Source organism: Ceratotherium simum, chromosome 3 (assembly GCF_057802395.1).
Source record: "Ceratotherium simum simum isolate JZ-2026a chromosome 3, ASM5780239v1, whole genome shotgun sequence".
Taxonomy (NCBI): domain Eukaryota; kingdom Metazoa; phylum Chordata; class Mammalia; order Perissodactyla; family Rhinocerotidae; genus Ceratotherium; species Ceratotherium simum.
In genome coordinates, this window is record NC_141902.1 from 38977169 (window position 1) to 38996876 (window position 19708).

Below are 19708 nucleotides of genomic sequence, written 5' to 3' on the forward strand. Positions count from 1 at the left end.
AGCGAGGTCAGGGCAGGTCTCGGCTCCACCTCCCAGGAGAACTGGCCCATCGGCAGATAGAGCAGCAGGAGCACAGGCTCAGAAGATGGCTCTAGGAGACGCAGCAATTGCCTGGCCAGGACAGGAGCTAACTGTAGATGCCACAGAAGCTCTGTGGAAACAGTTCTTCCTACGTTGGTTCTCCTCGGTTACTCATCTATCCATTCATCCATCTACCCATCTATGCATCCTTTATCCATCCATGTATCCTTCATCCATCCATCCATCCATCTATCCTTCATCCATCCATCCACCCACCCTTCATCCATCCATCCACCCAACATTTATTGGCCATTTGTTATGTGCCAGGCCCTGTTCTGGGGCCTGGGGATAGAAAACATGAAAAGCCACAGTCTCTGCCCTCAGGGAGCTTATGTTGTAATAGAGGAAAGACTTTCTAGTTTTTTAGTTCCTGTCTACTTTCAAAAAGGGCTTGACTTAGCTTGCAGTGAAAAAATGAAATAGAAGAAAGTCAGTAGAAAGGGAAAAGCCATGTAATTAAAAGGGAGAGGGACGGACTCCTCATCTCAGACAACTCAGGTGACAATAGCTACTGCTCCCTGGGGGCTCACACCCCCTCATTGTCTGAGGGGAGAACCACCTGTTCATCCTAAGAGACAAGTTCTCCCTGGCCCTGAATTGTGAGAGTTACCTGGGGATCTTTAAGAGGAGCCTCAAAGATCTAGTGAAAATTGTCTTCAACAGCAGTTTTGCCAAATAAATGCAGAAAATTCCAGGTATGGCAGTTTGTGTATGGACTCTCTGGGAAGTACTTCTGTTCAGACAATCCTAGAGGGCCAAAGAGGGGCCATCCAGGTGTGCAATTTTCTAGAGATGTGGCAAGGAGACTCGAGGAAAAGAGGTTTCACGTACCCCTCAGACCTGACTGCTCTGGAGAGAAGTAATGTGACAGGCAGTTAGGAAAAAATAAAACTTTGTGCTGTCATAAATATCACATTTTTATTGTAAAATTTTGGGGAAAAAACTGGTAATCAAAAATAAAAATCTTAAATCACTTGTAATCCATCACCCAGGAATAACCTCTGCTAACATTTTTGGGCACACATTTCCAGCTATTGTTATAAACACACATACTTTAACTGAAATAAGACCACAGTGTTTAACAACTTGCATTTTAAAGAAATAATGTATATATTTCTGTGATATTAATTTTTATATAGCCTTATTCTTAATAGCTACATAACACTGAACTGTATAGCTGGGCCATTCTTCATTTACTCTGTCCCACGTAGTTGGACATTTAGGTCGTTTCCAATGGAGAATCAAAACTGTGGTCTCTAGGGTGGACTGGCAGGGCAGACGTTCTATGCTGTTATTTAGAAGTGGAGCCCTGAGCTGTAGATGGTGGAGGGGACAGAGCTGAAAGCTAACTAGCCTGACATCTCTCTAGAGAGGCGCCTCCAACACTCTTCTCAGAAGCAAACACCCTGACACCCAGTGTGCGGCTTGCACTCAGCTCAGAGTGGTGGGGCAATGCAGGCCTGGTCTCTAAAATGCATTCCAGTCTGCAAGTCCTCCATCCTCGCTGACAGACCACGGTCACCTGCATGTCACCCCAACAGCAGCAACAAAAAAATGCTGCCAACACTTTGGGCTCAGTCAGCTAAGGGAACTGAGAAGAGAAAGTCCCGGAGGAGGAGAGCAGGCAGCCTACACAAAAATCCGAGTGCTGCTGGGGTAAACAAGTCTGGATTCCTCCGGGTGCACGAACACCTACCCTGTTTCCTCATGAATGAGCCTGAGCTCTGAGCGCACACAGAACCCCTGTGTCTGGTCAAGTGGACGAATGAGGGCAGTGCCCACCCAAACTTTCCACCCTCCTGCAGGGGATGTGGAATCAGACTGCAAACCTCAGGAAAACTGGCAAGGGGAAATGGCCACATATTTGCAGGGGTGGACAGGAAGCCACAGCAGAGCCATTCCTGCCCCAGAGGCACATGGGAAAAAAGCCCTACACTCTTGTTTCTATGGGACCCACCTCACCAGGCCTGCCACGGAGTATGGGGTACAAGTCCTCCACCATGGTGACTCCAAAACAGAAGTCTTTTTATTGGGATGAATACACACTGGGGAATTTAAAGATTTACCCATCAACAACTATATCCATCAGAGCCACCAAGCCCAGGATGCTGGAACTGCTCCTTCCCAAGAGACAAAGGTTAGTTCCCAGCTCAGCCTCCCTGGGCTGTCCCTTGCCCACTCACTCCCAACATTCACCAGAAGTAGTTTCCAATCCACGGGAGGATCTGAGCAGATGGGGATGGCTCTGCTGCCCTCTGTTGTTGAAAAGCTGCCAACTCATCAGCTGTGGGGGCCAAATTAGCAGAGGAGGACAACTAAGTCAGCAATCAAGGTGGCCTCGTTAGTGCTCGCCTCATTCTCCAGGACGGACACATCAGTGCAGTAAATTAGATTCCCTCCCCAAAAGGTGTGGGACAGACACTGGCAGATGCACCAGCAGGTCTCAGGCCTCTCCCCGCAATGGGCAAAAGCCTTCAAAATATACTTGGCTCACTGCTACGGCTAAGTTACCCTGACCACCATGGTCCATGAGAGCACAGGGAGAAGAGAGACTTAAAGCTGGACCAATGAGCTCTCCGAGGGACCCTGAGATGTGCAAAGATCATAATAAAGTCATTGCTAAGCTTACACCTCTGCTGCTGTCCCAGACGCAGTTGATATGAGGTTGAACGCCTGTGTTGGAGAGGATGTCAGAGGATCATCAGACTCAGGGATGACAGAGGCCCTGACCCACACCATGATCCCCCAAAGCTTCCTGGGTGACAGCAAACTGGCCTGAAGTATCAGATGTCAGTAAGCAGCCCTACAGGCTCCAGGCCTGCCTTGTTCCCTGGGGAGACCCTGAAGGGACTTGGGTGGTGTCATCAGGGCCTGGCTGGCTTCCCAAGGAAGCATCCTCTTCCAGCTTCCAGGGGTTTGCTCGGGAAACTGCCGGTAGATAAGCCCTTTGGGAGTCATGGCTGGGTCAGGGTCTGAGAAACTCACTGCCCGAGAGCCTGTTCTGATATAAACACACACTCACTTATTAACTCACTCAGCACTTACTCACTGAGCACCTGCCTCACCCCAGGTGCTAGGGATACGGCAGCGACCAGGACAGAGGTCATGGGATTACAGCCTTATACAGGAGAGAGACACTAAATAGTAAACACTAAATACAGTAATTAATTACATGAAGCACAACAGCGTTTGTGTCATAAGGAGCACATGTCCCAACCAGAGTCTTTGCTGCCAAAACATCACTGCCAGCCACAGCCACAGTGGCAGAGACCATGACCCAGAATGGACGCTCTGCCTGGCAAGGGTTTTTATTTTTGCTGTTGGTTCATTTTTGTTCATGGATTTCTTCTAGGGGCCTAGAATAGTGCCTGGCCACTGGAGGCTTAATTGATATTTCTTAGACGAATGAGTAAACGAACACAGGGGAATGGGGCACCAGTCAGGTGGGACTCCTCGCTCCCAGTCCTAGGGCATCAGGTGTCCGTGAAGGTGCTGAGGCACCTGGGGTGGGGAGTGACCCACAGGGCTCTCCACGAAGGTTTAGGCCCTTCTTGTATCATCCAGCTAAATGGGCCGCGGCTGCTCCTGAGGCCCGAGGTGAGTGGGCACACGGCTTCCTTGTTTTCTTCCCCAAGGACTGCCCCTCTGCCCCAGCTCTGAGAGGCCTGGACGTCCTCTGCCCCAGCCAGGCCAGGCTAACGTGGTCATGAGCAGCTCTGCTCACAGAGTTTGCTCCCTATGTTATGGAGTTCACTTGGAGACGGGCAGCGGAGGCCCTGGAAGGGAGGCGTGATGGGCTCAGCAGTGCCTCAGGTCTTGGGAGCCCCATCTTCTTGTGGGTGGGGCACCGTGGTAGCCTCTTTAGGCTAATGAGCCACAGAAGCCCCATTAGGCCCTAGTGCGCACTGTGTATTTATTCATAGCTTTTATTTCAGTCAAGAAACCCAATTCCCTTCAAAAATATCTGAAAGATGCAAGGAAACAGTTGTCATTCAGTTTGGTCATGGGTGCAGGCCATAACCAAGGGTGTGAGAGTGCAGCCTGCTCAGGAAGGCTGCTCCGAGAGGCCCCAGGAGCCCGCAAATTAGCCATCTCATGACCAGAATAAGAACCCCAATTCCTCCTCTGAGTTCAGGAATACCTATTTCATTTCTGGAAGAAAACAAATGTTTCTGTATTTATTCTGAAGCCAACCAAATCACATTTGACCAGATCATATAACCAGACGCACTCACCCTGATGCCTGCCATCAAAACAGTAAGTGTAACCCACTCCTATCTTAGCATGTCCTTGATATAAAGTTTACAGTAAAACACCTCTCAGGACGGAAGCTTCCCTTCCTGCGGCCTGTTGATCCTTGCCTCCACTGCTTGACCTCTCCTCCTCCTGTTCCTCCTCCTCTCCCCTCCTGAGGCAGGCAGGCAGCTCACAGGCCCGGCCTCCCAGCTGTGTATTTTAAACTGCACTCTCCCTTCAGTGCTGTCTCTCTCCTGGGCTCAGGGCAGAATGCGGTAACTGGAGGTCCCCCGGGTGCAGAGCTGCTTTGTCTGGCCTATGTAGTATTCCCTGAAAATTTGAGCCAATATTGGAAAACCAGGTGACTTTACATAAAAATCCAGATTTCCAGCTTCTCGTGAACCAGTCGGGCCCACAGCACCCCCGGGCAGCGGCCCCCGGGCAGGACAGGGCTTCTCCACTGAGGCGGAGGACACACTTCCCATCTGCTCCCACCGTGGGCCCCACAAGTTCTCACTGCACTTGCAGAATTGTTTTCCTCCAGGTAGAGACTATTTCTTGGAATCCACATCTCCATCAGATGCGAGAAAATAAGGTAGTCAGAGACGGCAACGCGGTTTCTCTCCCCCTGCCTGCCTGTTCACGTTATCGGCTGGTGGCTGCAGGCGTCTGAGTTGGTGTTGCCTGGTCTCCAGAGAGGACTGTGGCCTCTAGTGCAGATGGGTCCTTGCTCTGGACAAGAAAATGGTCAGTCTGGCCCTGTAAGGAGCTAGGGGGGTGGCCTCGCTTGGGAGGACGCGGTCAGCATCGCTACAGTCGTCTAACTCCACTGTCGGGTGGTGGATGCACTGGTCAGGCCAAAGCGGCTGAACACAGCGCCCATTCCAGCTCATCTGAGGCTGCCCAGACAGAACTCAGGGAGACCCTGAAGTCAGGCCAAAGGCTGCCCAATGCTGACCTTTACAAAAAATCCTCAGTGAGCACAGCTCACTGTGTCCAGCGAAGTCCAGCCATGTCCACGAACACCCTGGCCTGACTGAGCTCATGACCAGTGCTGCCTAAGCACATAATCCCACAGCACCGGGCAGTGCTGGGCAGGGCCGGCCTGAGGAGACCTCCAAGGTCACCCTCAGCTCTAATTCCCTTAAGGTTCTGGGATTCTGAAAAACAAGTATCACCCAACGTCAAATCAACCTTGAACAAAGTCTAAGAGGGCTGCTCATCTGATTTTTTCATGTGAGCTTAAGTTAGTTCTTGAAATGCGTCCCTTTTTGTTTAAATGTTTAGGGAAGCAGGCAACGTCTGCTTTATTCACAGGCGCCTCTTATCACAGATCACCACTAGGAAGATGAATTCATTGTGTTCTCCTCCATCCTAAACCATGAAACCTTCATGTGTACCTAGCAACCAGCCAGGCAGGGTGGCAGTGCTCTCCGTCCCCCTCCCAGGACGTTGTAAGGGGGTCCCAGTACCTGCATTGCCTTGACCTCGGGGAAGTCCCCTGCAGAAATCTGGTATTCCCGCTGTAGCTGAATGTAGATTTCCGGCAACCTGCTGATAAGCTCTCTCTTCTTGTTTTCCTTTCCAAATACACTGGGCATCTCCTTCTTCAGGTGGCTGATGATGTAGGCATGTACCTGAAAGGGTATATGTCAGTGAGGATGTGCCATTTAGAACTGCACCAGAAGGATAAACAAGTTGGCTTCCTATATGCATCACAACACATAACAGGCACTGTCACAGAGCCATGGTCCTCGGGACAGCACGAGGGCGAGGATTCGGGGGAGAGGATAGGGAGAAATTACAAGCCTGGTTCTGGGTGTGTAAAATGTGAAGTATGTGAGGGACAGCTAGGTGAGCTGTCCCAGGGTGGCTGGATCGTAGGCCCAGAGCTCTGGGGAGAGCTGGAGAAGAGGTGGTGGCCAGAGCCATGAGAGTGAATGAGACCACCCAGGGAAAGTGAGCAGAGAAAATTCCACCATTAAGGGCCAGGAGGAGGAGGAGCCAAGAAAAAGACCTTGGGAGGTAGAATGTGACAGCTCAGGGCTATGGGAGGACGGATCCAGGGGAGAGGTGACATCTGAGCCGAGCCTTGAAGAACAGGCAGGATGTGTGGGTGACGGGAGGGATGTGGCAGCCCAGGGAAGGGAAGAGCACGGATGGAGGTGTGGAGGTAACACGCTGGGGGCAGTGTCACATACGTGGCTGCAGCCCAGGCTGAGAAGTGGGGAAGGTGGGCTGTGTTTAGATTGCTCGGTGGGCACTAGGAGCCACTGGAGGATTTAGAACGCCTCTGCTCACCTAATATTGTGCTAATGATGGTTTTGGAAGACCAGAGAGGCCAGAATAATGCCAAGAGCTCCCTGCTTTCCAGGTGGGCTGGTGATGCTTGGCTGGGGATGGGGTGGGGTCAGGTGGGGTTGCACAGGGGATTTCCCTTGGAACCCTGTCCTAAAATGCACCCCTGAGGAAGGGCCATTGACTTGGGGAAGTTCTGTGGCTATGCTCAGTCATGCCTCTGAGTGGCTATTCCACGTCTCTATAGAGAGTGAGCGGTATGGGCAGGGGGCTGCTGGGCAGGAAAGGTCTCAGTTCTGCTGATTAATCAGAAGACCTAAAGAGAAAGTTTCACCAGGCTGGTGCCTGGGAGCACCAAGAAACGAAACTGAAGGCTGACACAAATGGCTGATTTGCATGGAAATCTGTGCCCAGTGAACAGTGAGATGAGAATTTCCATAACTTTCCTGTGGACAGTTTAAACCTCGAGATTTCTACAGGTGGCACTAAAGTCATTTTTGTGCAAGAGCAGCTGCCTGGGACAAGGCTGGATGGCAGAAGCTCCCTGTGGGAGAGGGACCCCAGTGCACGAGGGGGAAATCCCAGAAACACTGATCACCTGGGGGTGGCAGGCCTGGGACTGTTCCCCAAGGGGTGGTGGATCCCACTGGGAGGACTCTGCTTGGCCTGTATCACCCCCTTCTGTAAATCTCCATTCTTCTACGGATTTCCAACTTCAGGACATTAAGACATGTTCATTACAAAAGTGCTCTTTGTATATCTAGAATCCTACAGAGTAATTTAGAAGTCAAGAAAATAACTGAAATAAGAAAAGATGAAAACCAGAGCAGTGATTACAAGAAGAAAATGACTATGTAGCTCTGGAAAATCCTATTAAAGAAAACAGACTTCTCCTATAATCTTGTGGAAGGATGGAAATTAAATAAAGGGGTAAGCAGACACATTCCATAGCTCAGGGGAGGGCTTCTGGTATGGATACACACTGGGCACAGCCAAAAACATTGTGCTAAGATTTGAAACTAAAATAGGTGCATAACGCAAATGCCGGCATGCTCGGACCAGAACTGCTAACCTCTCCTTCTAGACAAAGGCCATCTCAACACAAACACACATCAGAGCTATTGCTAGAGGTATATATTAGGAGAGATGCTTCTAAACCTTTCTGTCACTAGTAAACTTGTTTATTTACTTATTTTTCAAATTAAAACAACTTAAAATATTTACACAATTCTTCGAGATAGCTAGAGAAACCCAAAGTTTGGGAATCCTTTATTTAGAGCGATGGGCTTTAACTGCATTCCTGAGGACATGGTGAATAAGTGGTAAGATTAATGATTTCCTTGTCTTGGAGAGTGAACGCCTGGCTGGGTTTGGACGGGGCTGGGGGAGGGCCCTGTGCAATGCTTAAGGACTTGGAGGGGCTCTCTCTCCATCGGGGAGAACCGGTTGCTCACTGGCTGTCCCTGCATCATCTCCTTGGCTCGGCCCCCCTGGAACCTCTGGATTGGGCCTTTGGACTGGGGATACCTCTCTTTCCTGTGCTCAGGCTTGCCCCACTCTGGACCAGCCCTAAATGAAGTGGGAAGTCCCACAGCTGCTCAGTCTCCCATCCACCAGGGCTTCTTACTGTGACCCCCCTCACCTACCAGCTCAGGCCTGGGGCAGCTGCCAGGTCCCTGCAGGGCTCCCCAAAACCCCTCACCACCTACTAGAATGCTACCTCAGAGCCACCAGGCCCCTGCTCGGGGAAGGCTGACTCCCTACCTAGCCCCCAGCCCCCTAGGATTGGCGCCCTGTTCCTGAGCACTGAACACTGCCTGTGGCCCAGGGCCTGCTTTTGCTGGGCTGAACTGCAGGGGTGTGCACCTGCCAGAGCCCTCCACCCACCGCCTGGCAACTGCTCCCTCATCTCAGCCCGCATGGTGTTCACTGGCTGATGACTGAGGCTGCTGGACAATGGGCCACCCCTGGACGCCACATCTCCAGTGCCCTGACGTGACCGGGGCAGCTCTTGTGCCAGGCTCAACTCCCTCTTCCTCCCACCTGCCTGGCGCTACCAGAGTGGTGACCCTCAGGTGTCCTGCTCATGCTGCAGGCTGCTTTCAGCCTCAACCTCCACTTCCAGGAAGTTCCATTGGCCTGTTTTGTGGAAATCTCCTGTTACGCTGCCTCTGCATGGCCACCTCCCTCCCGCCATTCCCTGGGCATCCTAAGACAATAACCTGGGGTCAGGTTCTATGCATGGGCCTTGCCTCTAAGAAGCTTATCAAATTACGAGGTAAATTATCATCTTTAGAATCATGGAGTATTAAATCTGGAAGGGACCCCCTATATCTAATTGAACTCCGGGTTCCAGGAAATTCATATGACTTATGCAAGGTCACTCAGCTAGTTAGGAGATGCAGAGCTGGCACTAGCATTTAGCTGCCTCATTCTTGTCCTTATAGAACTAATTGTTTTCTGTGGGTATGATTTAAAAATCTTACTGAAGCTGCTGAAAATCTGGAATTCAAAATGCACTGTGTCCTATAGTCCAATAGCGTGGAGAACTCTGAGCTTTGGCTTCTGATTGTTCCTAACTCCCAGGAAAGCTTCGGAAAGGTCATCTGTTCTCCCCTCCCCATACACAAGACAGATATGTCATGGCACATACCACTACGGACACCACACAGGATGTGGGTGAAGACTGCAATCTTCTGGCAGGATGGCACCTTGTAATTTTCTAAGGACTCTTGGTAAACAGTGGGGACAGCCTGAATGGCTGAAATTCCCTGTCAACTTCAAAAGCTCACTCCTGCCCTTATGTGTTGAAGATACCTCTCCAGATAAACACAGGACTGAGCCCAGACCTGGTGATGGTCCCCACGGAAGGAGGTGGAAACAGTATGAGAACAAAATGAGAGAAAACTAATGGAGAGAGAGAGAAAAAACTAATGGAGAAGAAGAGGAATAGGAAAGAGAAGAGGGAGAGAAAGGGGAGGGGGTGGCAGGACGAGACCTAGTGTGGAGGCCAGGGTCAGACCCTGCCACCACTGCCCACTCGCCGAGCAGCTCCGGATGAGTCATCTAATCCCCGCCTCAGCTTGCTCATTTGCAAGCAGGAAATCACAACCCTTACCTCACAGGGTTGTGACTATGAGAATCAAGAGATCATGCATTTGAATGCACTTTATCCACTAGAAAGAGGAGTAAAAATGTTATTTGTCATTGACTAATGGTCAAAGACCAACAGCTGGAGGGGCAGTAATGACAGAGAAGGCTCATGGCTACTTAGCCCTTACTGAATAATTAATAAACTCTGTATATTTGAATAGTAACAGGATGAATTTGGGTCCCACGTGCTTCGGTCACAAGTAAATGTCACTGAAACCTGGGGGCTTTTGAACATTCTTATCTTGTCTAATTTGCCCTTTCCCTTGTATAAAACTGGAAAAGCCCCAACTCACCCAATGGTAAGGACTAGGAGTAAACCAAACAGATCAAAAGATCAATTTTTCCCTGGGCTGATAACTCAATGAGCAGAAAGAGATGTCTTCCCCTTTAAATGAATGTGAATTTATAGTTCACGTATACACTATGCCACAATCTCATTAATTGTGTCCAGTGACAAGTGTTTACATATATCCAAGACTGGAGAAGCATGTACTCAGAGTGATAGTGGATAAACCCACCCTGGGCTTGGAGGTCAACTCCCGGCACAAAGTACTGGAATCTTACAGTGCTCATGGTCAGTAGGAATGGAAATGCTCATGGAATTTGGATACTAGGGAGCAGTTTGGGGGAAATCAGGCTGGGAAAACAAGGTTCTACATTGGGCAACCTCATCTGCAAGCTTCCTACGACCTTTGGGAGACCTGCACCTTTGCAGGCCCAGCTGGAAACTTGCATAGAGCATTTAACATCAAGGGATCAGCCCATTTTAAAAGTGGGTTTCTGATGATATAAAAAATTCAGTTCATAAACTAAAGACCCAAAAGATGAACCCACGGGGTAGGAAGAGTCTGAGATTGCAAGAGGCAGAGAAAAGCAGATGGTTGGTTCCCACTTGAGTAGGGGTTTGTTATTCCGTGAAATCAAAGCTGGCACCAACAGCACATGTGATACTGAAGAGCCTTTGAGGGGCCTAAGGGGCCCACCCAGTCATCTGAGGCCAGCCTTCAAAGAGACAGGCTTCCTACATGGACTCAAGCTCTGACCACGTCCACAGCAGCTTGGGGCTGCCAACTGCGCTGTTGTTAAAAGCCCCATGGCGGACTGGGCATTAAAGGGACTGTCATCAGCCATTGTAGAATGATTCTCAACACAGCTTAGCCTAGGTCCATCTGGGGATTCTCAAAACATCTAACTTCTCCACAGAAGGAACTGGCAGCACAGACAGACCGGAAGGCTGGGCTCTGCACATTACACATAACTAAGAGGAGAACACGCTTTGAAGACAAAACTAATTCCACAGAACTATAGTAAACCCTCAAATCACTGACCTCACCTTTTCGTTCTCATTTTTAGTTGTTCCTTCCTCAAATGTTGACTCATTTTTTGTTGAGCAAAAATCTCCAAATGGGTGGGAACTTTTCCTATTCTTGGGCAATGTGTTTATAAAGGGTGAGGTCCAATGGTGAACTTGCCTCACTTTATACTTTTGTTTATTTATCCCATAAATGCTATTGTTTGGAGTTTGTATGAGCCAAATTTCTTTAATTTGGCTATTTTAACTATAGCTGAATAAAACTAAATTATATTTTCCAACCCCCTTTTTTGGGCTTTCTCCAAATAGCTTACTCTAAAGAATCATGAGATGAACCGTGACTGGCGTCTTAGATCGTGAGCAGTCTTCGGAGAAGGATATCTATCGATATCATAAGGTGTCATCTTTGACGTCAACCAAAAAACTCACTCTAAAAGTTTCCTGTTCCTTGAAATAGAGAGTTGTGAAAAAAATATATAAATAGAAAAAGCAGGGAAATCATTAAATTTCAAGAGATCTTTGGTAATAGTGCCATTTTTCATATTATTAAGATGTCATCTTTATGATATCTTGAGTTTGATTACTGCAGGACATTAATGACACACTTGCTTTATTTCTGGATGGGCCATGAATTCTGCCTAATTATGGTGTTCTATAAATAGACATACTCCACACCCCAACCAGATCTGACACCTCCTAGGTGATATCTGAAAACTTATCCTTTGCATCCTTCCAAAATGTCAGCTCAATAAACCTCTAAACTTTATAGGGTTTATGTAGATGGAGAATTTTATAGGATAAACAGAATGACAGATGAATGCAGAAAGCAAGGATACAGTAAGAAGCAATAGATGCTGTCTACTCTGGATTTCAGGTGAATGCTTTCCCGACCAAGGAGTAGGACCCACTGGGGTTTGGATCTATATTTTGCAACTTACAGGCTGTGAAGCCTTGGGCAAGTTACTTCACCTTTTTGAGCTTTTGTTCCCTCGTGTGAGAAATTAAGATAATGCCCAACTTTGGCCATTATTGACAGGATCAGACAAAATAACACCTGTAGTGCAAATCACAGAGCTTCTGAAACAGTAAGCGTTGGCTTGCAAAAGGAAAACTGGATCAAGAGAAACAAAGTTTTATATACCAAAATCAAAGAGCACCTTTATAAAATATAAAAGTGGCAAAGAGAAAAACTCAGGTGACTCCTCGTCCACTGAAGCAACAACACGCTCATAAGTGGCCGTAAAACTGCAGATGGGGTAAACTGGATGGCAGCGGTTAGTTGCCAAGGCCATTGTGCTGAGTTCTGCTTCTTAACTGCCTGAGACTCTGTTTCCTGTCCCCCTCGCAGGCTGGTGGTGCCCCAGGAGCACACTGGCACAGAGAGGCTCAGGCTGGAAACATCTGTACTTCAAACATTTTCCTTTATGAAAAGGAACAAGCCAGATACTATTCTTAGGAAGAAATAAAAAGACAAGCTCTTTTCCTAGAAGTAAGCTCAGCAAATTGACCGCCCCCCGCCTCTACACAAGGGCTTCATTATTCCCAGCGTCAGTACAGAGCAGCACTCTGTGCCTCTCTGAACCCAGGCCATGCTGCCCGTTCACGAGGCCTAATACTCCAGGATGGTAGGGAAGGCCCAGTGAGCTCTCCACTCTTCATTTATTTATATGACCGAAGACAGCTGCGTCTTGAGTCACTAGGCCCTCAGCAATGACCAGCAAATAAAAACGTCCATGGGTGCTTAAAAAATAGTTCAAAAAAATCTTGAAATCTGCAAAGGCTATGACATGATTTAACAGCCTTGGTTATAAAAACATGTTGGGTATTGCATACCCTGAAGGTTAAGTTCAGCTGTATCAGCTGGAGACGAGAAAGGCCACATGCCTAAGGGGTCCCTAAGTGGGCAAAACCAGATGACCTGCTACTAGGCATTAGGCCCAGGACAAGTGGGAGAGGGAAATCACTTCTGGAAAGCCGCAGATACGTGGATTTACAAACTGGTTAACACAACTGCCTTGCAGAACTGGACAAAAGTGGCTGTAGTTCCGGAAAGGAAGTGGCTTGTCCCAGGCAGAAAGGATAAAGAGCAATGACTCACAGGGGCGCCGGCGACCGCAGATTAGCTGAGCGATACGGGAGGGGTGCATAAGCACGCATTGGGATGGAAGTTGAGGAGAGAGGGAAAGAGCAGATGGAGGTGTTATCTACGGGGCCGCGGCAGCCGGGGAGGCGTTTCTTTGGACCTAGGAGAGACTCTGCTGTGTGGGCACGTGGACATGAAGACAGAGGCTGTGGAGGAGCAATGAGGAGGTGTTGGAAGGCTGGTCACCTGTCCGGCGGTCACCCTCAGTGAAGCCTTCCCTGTCTCTCCCGGCCAGGCCCCCTCGGAGCACAGTGTCCACATCCCAATCAGCACACAGCTCGACATTCTGTAACAGGGGGTTCAGCACCCCCTCCTCCCCCAGACCAGGCTCCCCAGCCTTGGCCCAGGATGCTGAGCAACTATTGGCTGAATGAGGCCAAGTGGTGGTGGACCCCAGAAGCCTGGCCCACTGGGCCCCCAGGCCAGACCACAAGCCGCTCACTGTACAGCAAGAGGATGTGGGAGGGGACATGAGTTCTTTGCCACCAGCAGACGAAGGGGAAGTGAGCTGACCTTGCTTCCTGACCAGGGTACTGGTGGATGTGAAGAGGCAGGCCTGTGGACTGGTTTTAGCTGAAGTGACAAGGCTGAAGCAGAAGGCTGGAATGAGAGCCAGGAGGGCTATCTTTTAGTCCTAGCCTTGTCACTCATAGATTAGGTGACCCTGGAGAAATCACTTATCTTGTCCTTGTAAAATTAGGGAGTCAGGATCTTGGCTGATCACGAGAATCGCCTGGGGAACTTTCCACACACAGACACACACACGTGCATGAGCATGTGTACATAGGACATTCCCCTACACACCCGAATCAGCAGCTTTGGGGCAGGGCCTGGGAACTTATGTTGTTTAAAGCTGGGTACTTCTGATGATCCCTGGGACTAGATAAACTCTGGGGGCACTTCCAGCATTAGAGGAATATGATTTTATGAAATGTACACATAGTTTTTAAAGGACTATTTTTTCTATACTTTTTCTTAGAGGAGGCACATGCTTTTCTCTCTTCAGAGACGTGACAGAATGGACAAGACTACTCAAGGGTGGTCAGCAGACGACCCCTGGCCCCTGTTGGGCACACTCCTTGGGTGGCTGAAAGACTCAGCTATGCGGTGGGGGAGCCGGGAGCCACAGCGGGCGGGATCACAGGCCACAACCCAGAATGTGGATGTGGTGCAACCTCAATGAGAACACTGGGCGGGAAGGTTGAGCCAGTCTTCCTCCCAGGGCTCCTCTGGGTCCAGGCAGTGACACTGGGTTCTATGCATTAGGTACAGAGTGACTAGTGGTGGCATCTCAGTACCCCACTAGTCCCACCAACACCACCTCTCTCCTGTTCGGCTGGTCCTATCTCAAGGCTCTCTTCTTAACCTATTCCACACTGCGCTCACTAAGGTTCCTGGAATGGAGCCTCCTCACCCGCACTTTCCCTTAGAGGAGAGAGTGGGAATGTCCCCTGTCCCAGGCTGCCGCTCAGAGTGTCTCCTGGCTTACCTTGGCCAGCCTCGCTCGCTTGATGAGGTCGTTGAGTTTGCGCACCGCTGCCTTCTGGGGAAGGCTCTGGATGTCCCTGAAGAGGTCCTGGGCCTCGGCCTCGAAGAGCCGGCGATTGTCAGTGTTCTGCAGGGGCTGCGCCCAGAAGGAGCCGATGTAGACGCGCAGCACCTCGGGTGTGTTGATGACCTTGCCCAGAGACCACATGAGGGCCCCATAGACTCGCATCAGCTGCTGCGTGTCCACTTGGTCGGCCTTGTTCAGCACCACGCGGATCTTGTCGTCCTGGCCCCGGAAGGCCTTGATGGCCTCCGAGAACTCATCCGAGATGTCCAGTTTGTGGGCATCGAAGAGCAAGATGATCCTGTCGACCCGCTCAGCGAACCACTGCAGGACCTGGCAGAAATCATACCCTAGGTGGAGAAAGGAGCACGTCAGTGCCACCGGCTGCTGGGGAGACGCGTTTATCAGGAGGGCTCAGGGATCATCTGCTTCTCCAGCAGCTGCCAGGGAGACAGCCCCGTCTCCACGCTGGAGGCAGTGGAGTCCTCATGACCTGAAAATCATTTCAAATGGGGCCTCCCTGGGCTGGATGCATCGAGTTAATGCTGGGATCCCGGGAGCCCTTCCACGGGAAGAAATAGGGAATAAAAAGGGGCTCAAGGTCACTCTGATGGGGCAGTGCTCACTTCCATATCTGTAATTTCATTTAGTCCTCATGAGTCTCTTATTATTTCACCTAGTACAGTCCTTTGGGTCAACGGGAAAATTGATCAAGCGCTCTGTAAAACCACAGGCCATGGGTCAACAGCTCTTACTTCTGTCCAAGTGTCACTTTCTGAAAGTACCAGAGATGGAGAAGGAAGAAAACCTGGAGGCTTCTCAGAGTCCCATACGTGTCCAGTAAGCACAATGAAAGAATAATCGCTTTCTCTTAACCCAAGATTTTAAGAGTGTTAAGGGGGTCAAAGGTTGGTCTGGCTGAAATTGTGACCAACATTTATCATTTGGACTATTTATATCTTAAGTGTGTTGTAAATATTTAAAACATGTCTCACAGCCATTCTGTCAAACGGTCTCTTGCCAATTTCTTTTTTAAAATGGCTAGGCCCACAACAAATTGTTTAGTTCACTTTGGCCACGAACCAATAGGCTCCAAATTGTGCAGCTAAATAAACACACGTCTCAGCCTGTGGTCAGGACTTTCAGGCATTTCCCCAGGGAGGCAGAGTCCACGAAGAGCAAACAAGAAGAGGTCAGTCCCACAAGGTTTATTTTTAATCTCAGTCTGATTAGCTGTGGAATAGTCTCAGGGCCGCCCAATGAGAGCCAAGACAGCACCTCTCCTGACTCCTGCTTAGTGCTCGAGCCTCGTTTTTCAGATTTTGAAAACTTCCAAACACATATAAAAGTCTAGAGAATAATATAACAAATGCTGATACACCCACCTCGTAACTTTAATAAACTTTGACACTTGGCCTTTTTTGCTTCAGACACTTTAAAACATTTAAGTCTAGTTTATTTATATAACAAAATGTCATAGAGCAGTGAGGATGAACTAGATTTTCACTCATCAATACAGGAAAATCTCTGAAAAACTGGTGAGTAAAAAATCAGTGTCAAAGGGGTATGTACAGTATGATAACATTCACATAAAATGTTAAAAAACAAAGCAATACTCAACAGCCTATGGATACAGACTATACAAATACAAAAACGTTAACACCAGTTCTGGATATTGGTTGACCCTGGGGATAGGGGGCGGGAGGGGTCTAACGTGGCTGAGAAAGCGTCTAGAGGAGGATGAGCTATTAGGCAAAAATAAGCGGGTCCGTGGACTAAAGTTTCCATGAATTTGAAGAACAGGTGTAAGGAGAATAGCTGAACAAGCAAACTGGATTCAGACCCATTTTAAATAAAGACAATAAGACGTTCAGAAGCGCTGAAGTCCCCGTGTACACCTCCCCAAGCCCTTCCTCAACCTCTTCCCTGGAGGAAACCACTACCCCGAATGTGGGACTTATCTTCCCCACGCATGTGCAGACACCTCCAGATCACGCTTCTCACTTCTCTGTTCTCTCTCACTGGAGCACACCCCAATTCCCCGGGGACGAGGAGGACAAAGGTAGTTCTCGGAACGTGGGCCAGAGTTTATTTTCATTGCTGTCAGCAGCCAGTTTAGAACAGAGGGAAATCAAAGACCTATTGAACAGGTCACATACTGGTGTGTAAAGATTCAGAGTCAAGACTTCACTCCGAGTTCTGGCCCTGCAAGGCCAGAACAAACTGCCTCCCAAGGTAATAGTCACTGGTTCCGTCATTCGAGACTGACTTGTGCACCAGAAGCCCCAGATGCCGGGCAGCAGATCCTCAGCAGATGAACACTGGCGCTGTTCCCTGGGAGCTGCGGAGATGCTTTGGAACCACGCACCAGGCAGACCTGCACGTGAACTTGCTCCTCCAGTAGGGATGATCGGCTTATCACTCTGACTCAGCTCTCTCGCACCTGCTCTCCTCTGTGATCAAAATCAGGTAACTGAAGGTTCAGAAACAGATTAAAGAAAATGCTGTGTCCAGGGTGCATACTGGAGTGAACACGAGTTGTATTTTGCTGAACACTCTTCCTGTTGGGGTGGGGGAGAGGGCCCTTGTGGGTCAAAAAAAGCTGAAGCTGTGGCAGACGGTCCCTTGCTCTACTCGTTAGCAGGTTGAGGTACAGACAGGTGGTCTAGAATCAGACAGTCATCTCCTTCCACCAGAGTAGGGTACTGAATCTTGAGGGAATGATGTAAAGACACAGGAGAAATGAGAATTTATTCATGGTGGAAGTGACCGAGTTGAGAGTCCAGTGGTGGTGGCTTCCTAACCTAGTTCTTGAGCCTACTTCTCTAACCTTCCCATTAATTCTGTGAACAATCTGATCTTTTGAAAAATTCCTTTGCTGCTTAAGTTAGCCAGAATCAGCTTCTTTGTTTTGCTACCAAGAACCACGATTGGTAAATAATTATTTCCCACATTTAAATATTTCTGAATTTTGCATGCTTCTTACAATTAGTGCCAAAAAAACTTGCCACCCACATAATTGTCACCACCGGTACATGTGCAAATTCAGCCATGCAGATGTGCATCTCTTCCTCCGAGGGCCACTTGGGTTGAGTGGTTGGCCTTGATAGCATCACATGTGTTTAAACTTTAACTTAAATTTGGTTCTTAATAGTTATTTTAAGTGTCTTTTTATTTTTTATTTATTTTTATTTTTTATTATTTTTTTTGTGTGTGAGGAAGATCAGCCCTGAGCTAACATCTGCCAATCTTCCTCTTTTTGCTGAGGAAGACCGGCCCTGGGCTAACATCCATGCCCATCCTCCTCCACTTTACATGGGACGCCACCGCAGCGTGGCTTGACAAGCGGTGCGTTGGTGCGCGCCGGGGATCTGAATCCCGGGCCGCTGCAGTGGAGTGTGCGCACTTAACCGCTACGCCACCAGGCCGGCCCCTTAAGTGTCTTTTTAAAAGACTTCATTCCAATGCTTCAGTTCAAGAAAAAGCTACTGGGAACAGAGCTGCCAGGTATAAATAAGTGAAGCCATTACTCATCACTGGAGGAATGGCCACATGTCCATATTTTCTTGTTTTAAATAACAATGAGAGCTTGATAAGGTTTAAGAAGTGCAGGTAGGTAGAATTGTGTTTGTCAATTGCTTATCACGCATCAGGTAAAGCAATCAGAGGTGAAGAAATCTCCAGGTGTCTCAGAAGAAAGCAGAATTATCAAAGTGGGGAGAGGTTGGCCTGCTCAATTTCTGCCCAACACACAGTTTTTATTATTATTATTCAGTGGCATTAAGTACATTCACACTGCTGTGCAACCATCACTGCCATCCATCTCCAGAACTCTTTTCTTCTTCCCAAACTGAAAGTCTACCCATTAAACACTAACTCTCCATTCCCCCCTCCCCCCAGTCAATTGCAACCACTATTCTATTTGCCTCTATGAATTTGACTACTCTAGGAACCTCATATAAATGGAATCATACAGTATTTATCTTTTTGCTATGGGCTTACTTCACGTAGCATAATGTCCTCAAAGTTCATCCATGTTGCAGCATGTGTCACAGTTTCCTTCCTTTTCAAGGCTGAATAGGTCTGCTCAATTCTTACATCTTGAAGGACTCAGGCACCAAACACCCATCTACCAAAAAGTTCCAGCTGATGTTTAAGAAATGATTTAATTTAGTGATACGTTATTTAGTCTGCCTGCTGAAGGAAAACAGTGATTCAGGAGGACCTAGAGACCACTGATTCTCAAAGCCTGGTCTTGCATCAGAATCAAATACAGGGTTTATTGAAATTTAGACTCACAGGCCCCTCATCACCATTTCCTCATCTACAAAATGGGGCTAATAATAGTATCCACATAGCTCATGGGGCTGCTGAGTTAATATAGGTGAAGCATTTACTATCATCTAGGCACCTAGAATGCTCTCCAAAATGTTATCTACCCGTTATGTCAAAAATCTTTGTATCCAGTCCCTGGTGCACGGTGGGGGTGCAATAAATGTTTGTTGAAGGATGCTTGACTGGGGCCAAGTGCAGTCTGCAGCCATGGAAAGAAACAAATTAATTAGGGTAAAGGGAATAATGCAATGATGTTTGAGCCAAGCGAGAGAATAAGTGCTCAGAAAATAGTGAATGGAAGATACCGACCCAGCAGAGAACCGTTCATATTATATAAATAGAGCTAGTGGACTCACAAAGGCCAGAGGCCTTTCTTTTCCTGCTTGTGAAACAGATGGAGTTCTACCAGTTGGTCTTAAAGAACTTGGGTTACTCCTAAAACAAAGTTATGATTCTAGTCAGAGAATCCTCCCTGGTCTGGGAGAGTCCCATGCACACCCATGCTGGCTGGGAGAACTCAGGGCATACGCTGCACTCAGCAGGAGGAGAGTAATGAATTTTCTGTTGCAAAGGGTGTTCAGGTCCCTATTAACAAGAG

At 48.5% G+C, this 19708-nt stretch overlaps 1 protein-coding gene across 1 annotated transcript in view; it reads right to left on the minus strand.

The window, feature by feature from the left end:
* Positions 1 to 19708, minus strand: part of EHD4 (EH domain containing 4) — a 74669-nt gene that overhangs the window by 3503 nt on the left and 51458 nt on the right. The window contains exons 4-5 of the mRNA XM_004421454.3: positions 14713 to 15125; positions 5790 to 5954 (exon numbers count right to left, since the gene is read on the minus strand). Of these exons, the coding sequence (XP_004421511.1) occupies positions 5790 to 5954; positions 14713 to 15125 (578 nt within the window). The remainder of the gene's footprint in view (positions 1 to 5789; positions 5955 to 14712; positions 15126 to 19708) is intronic.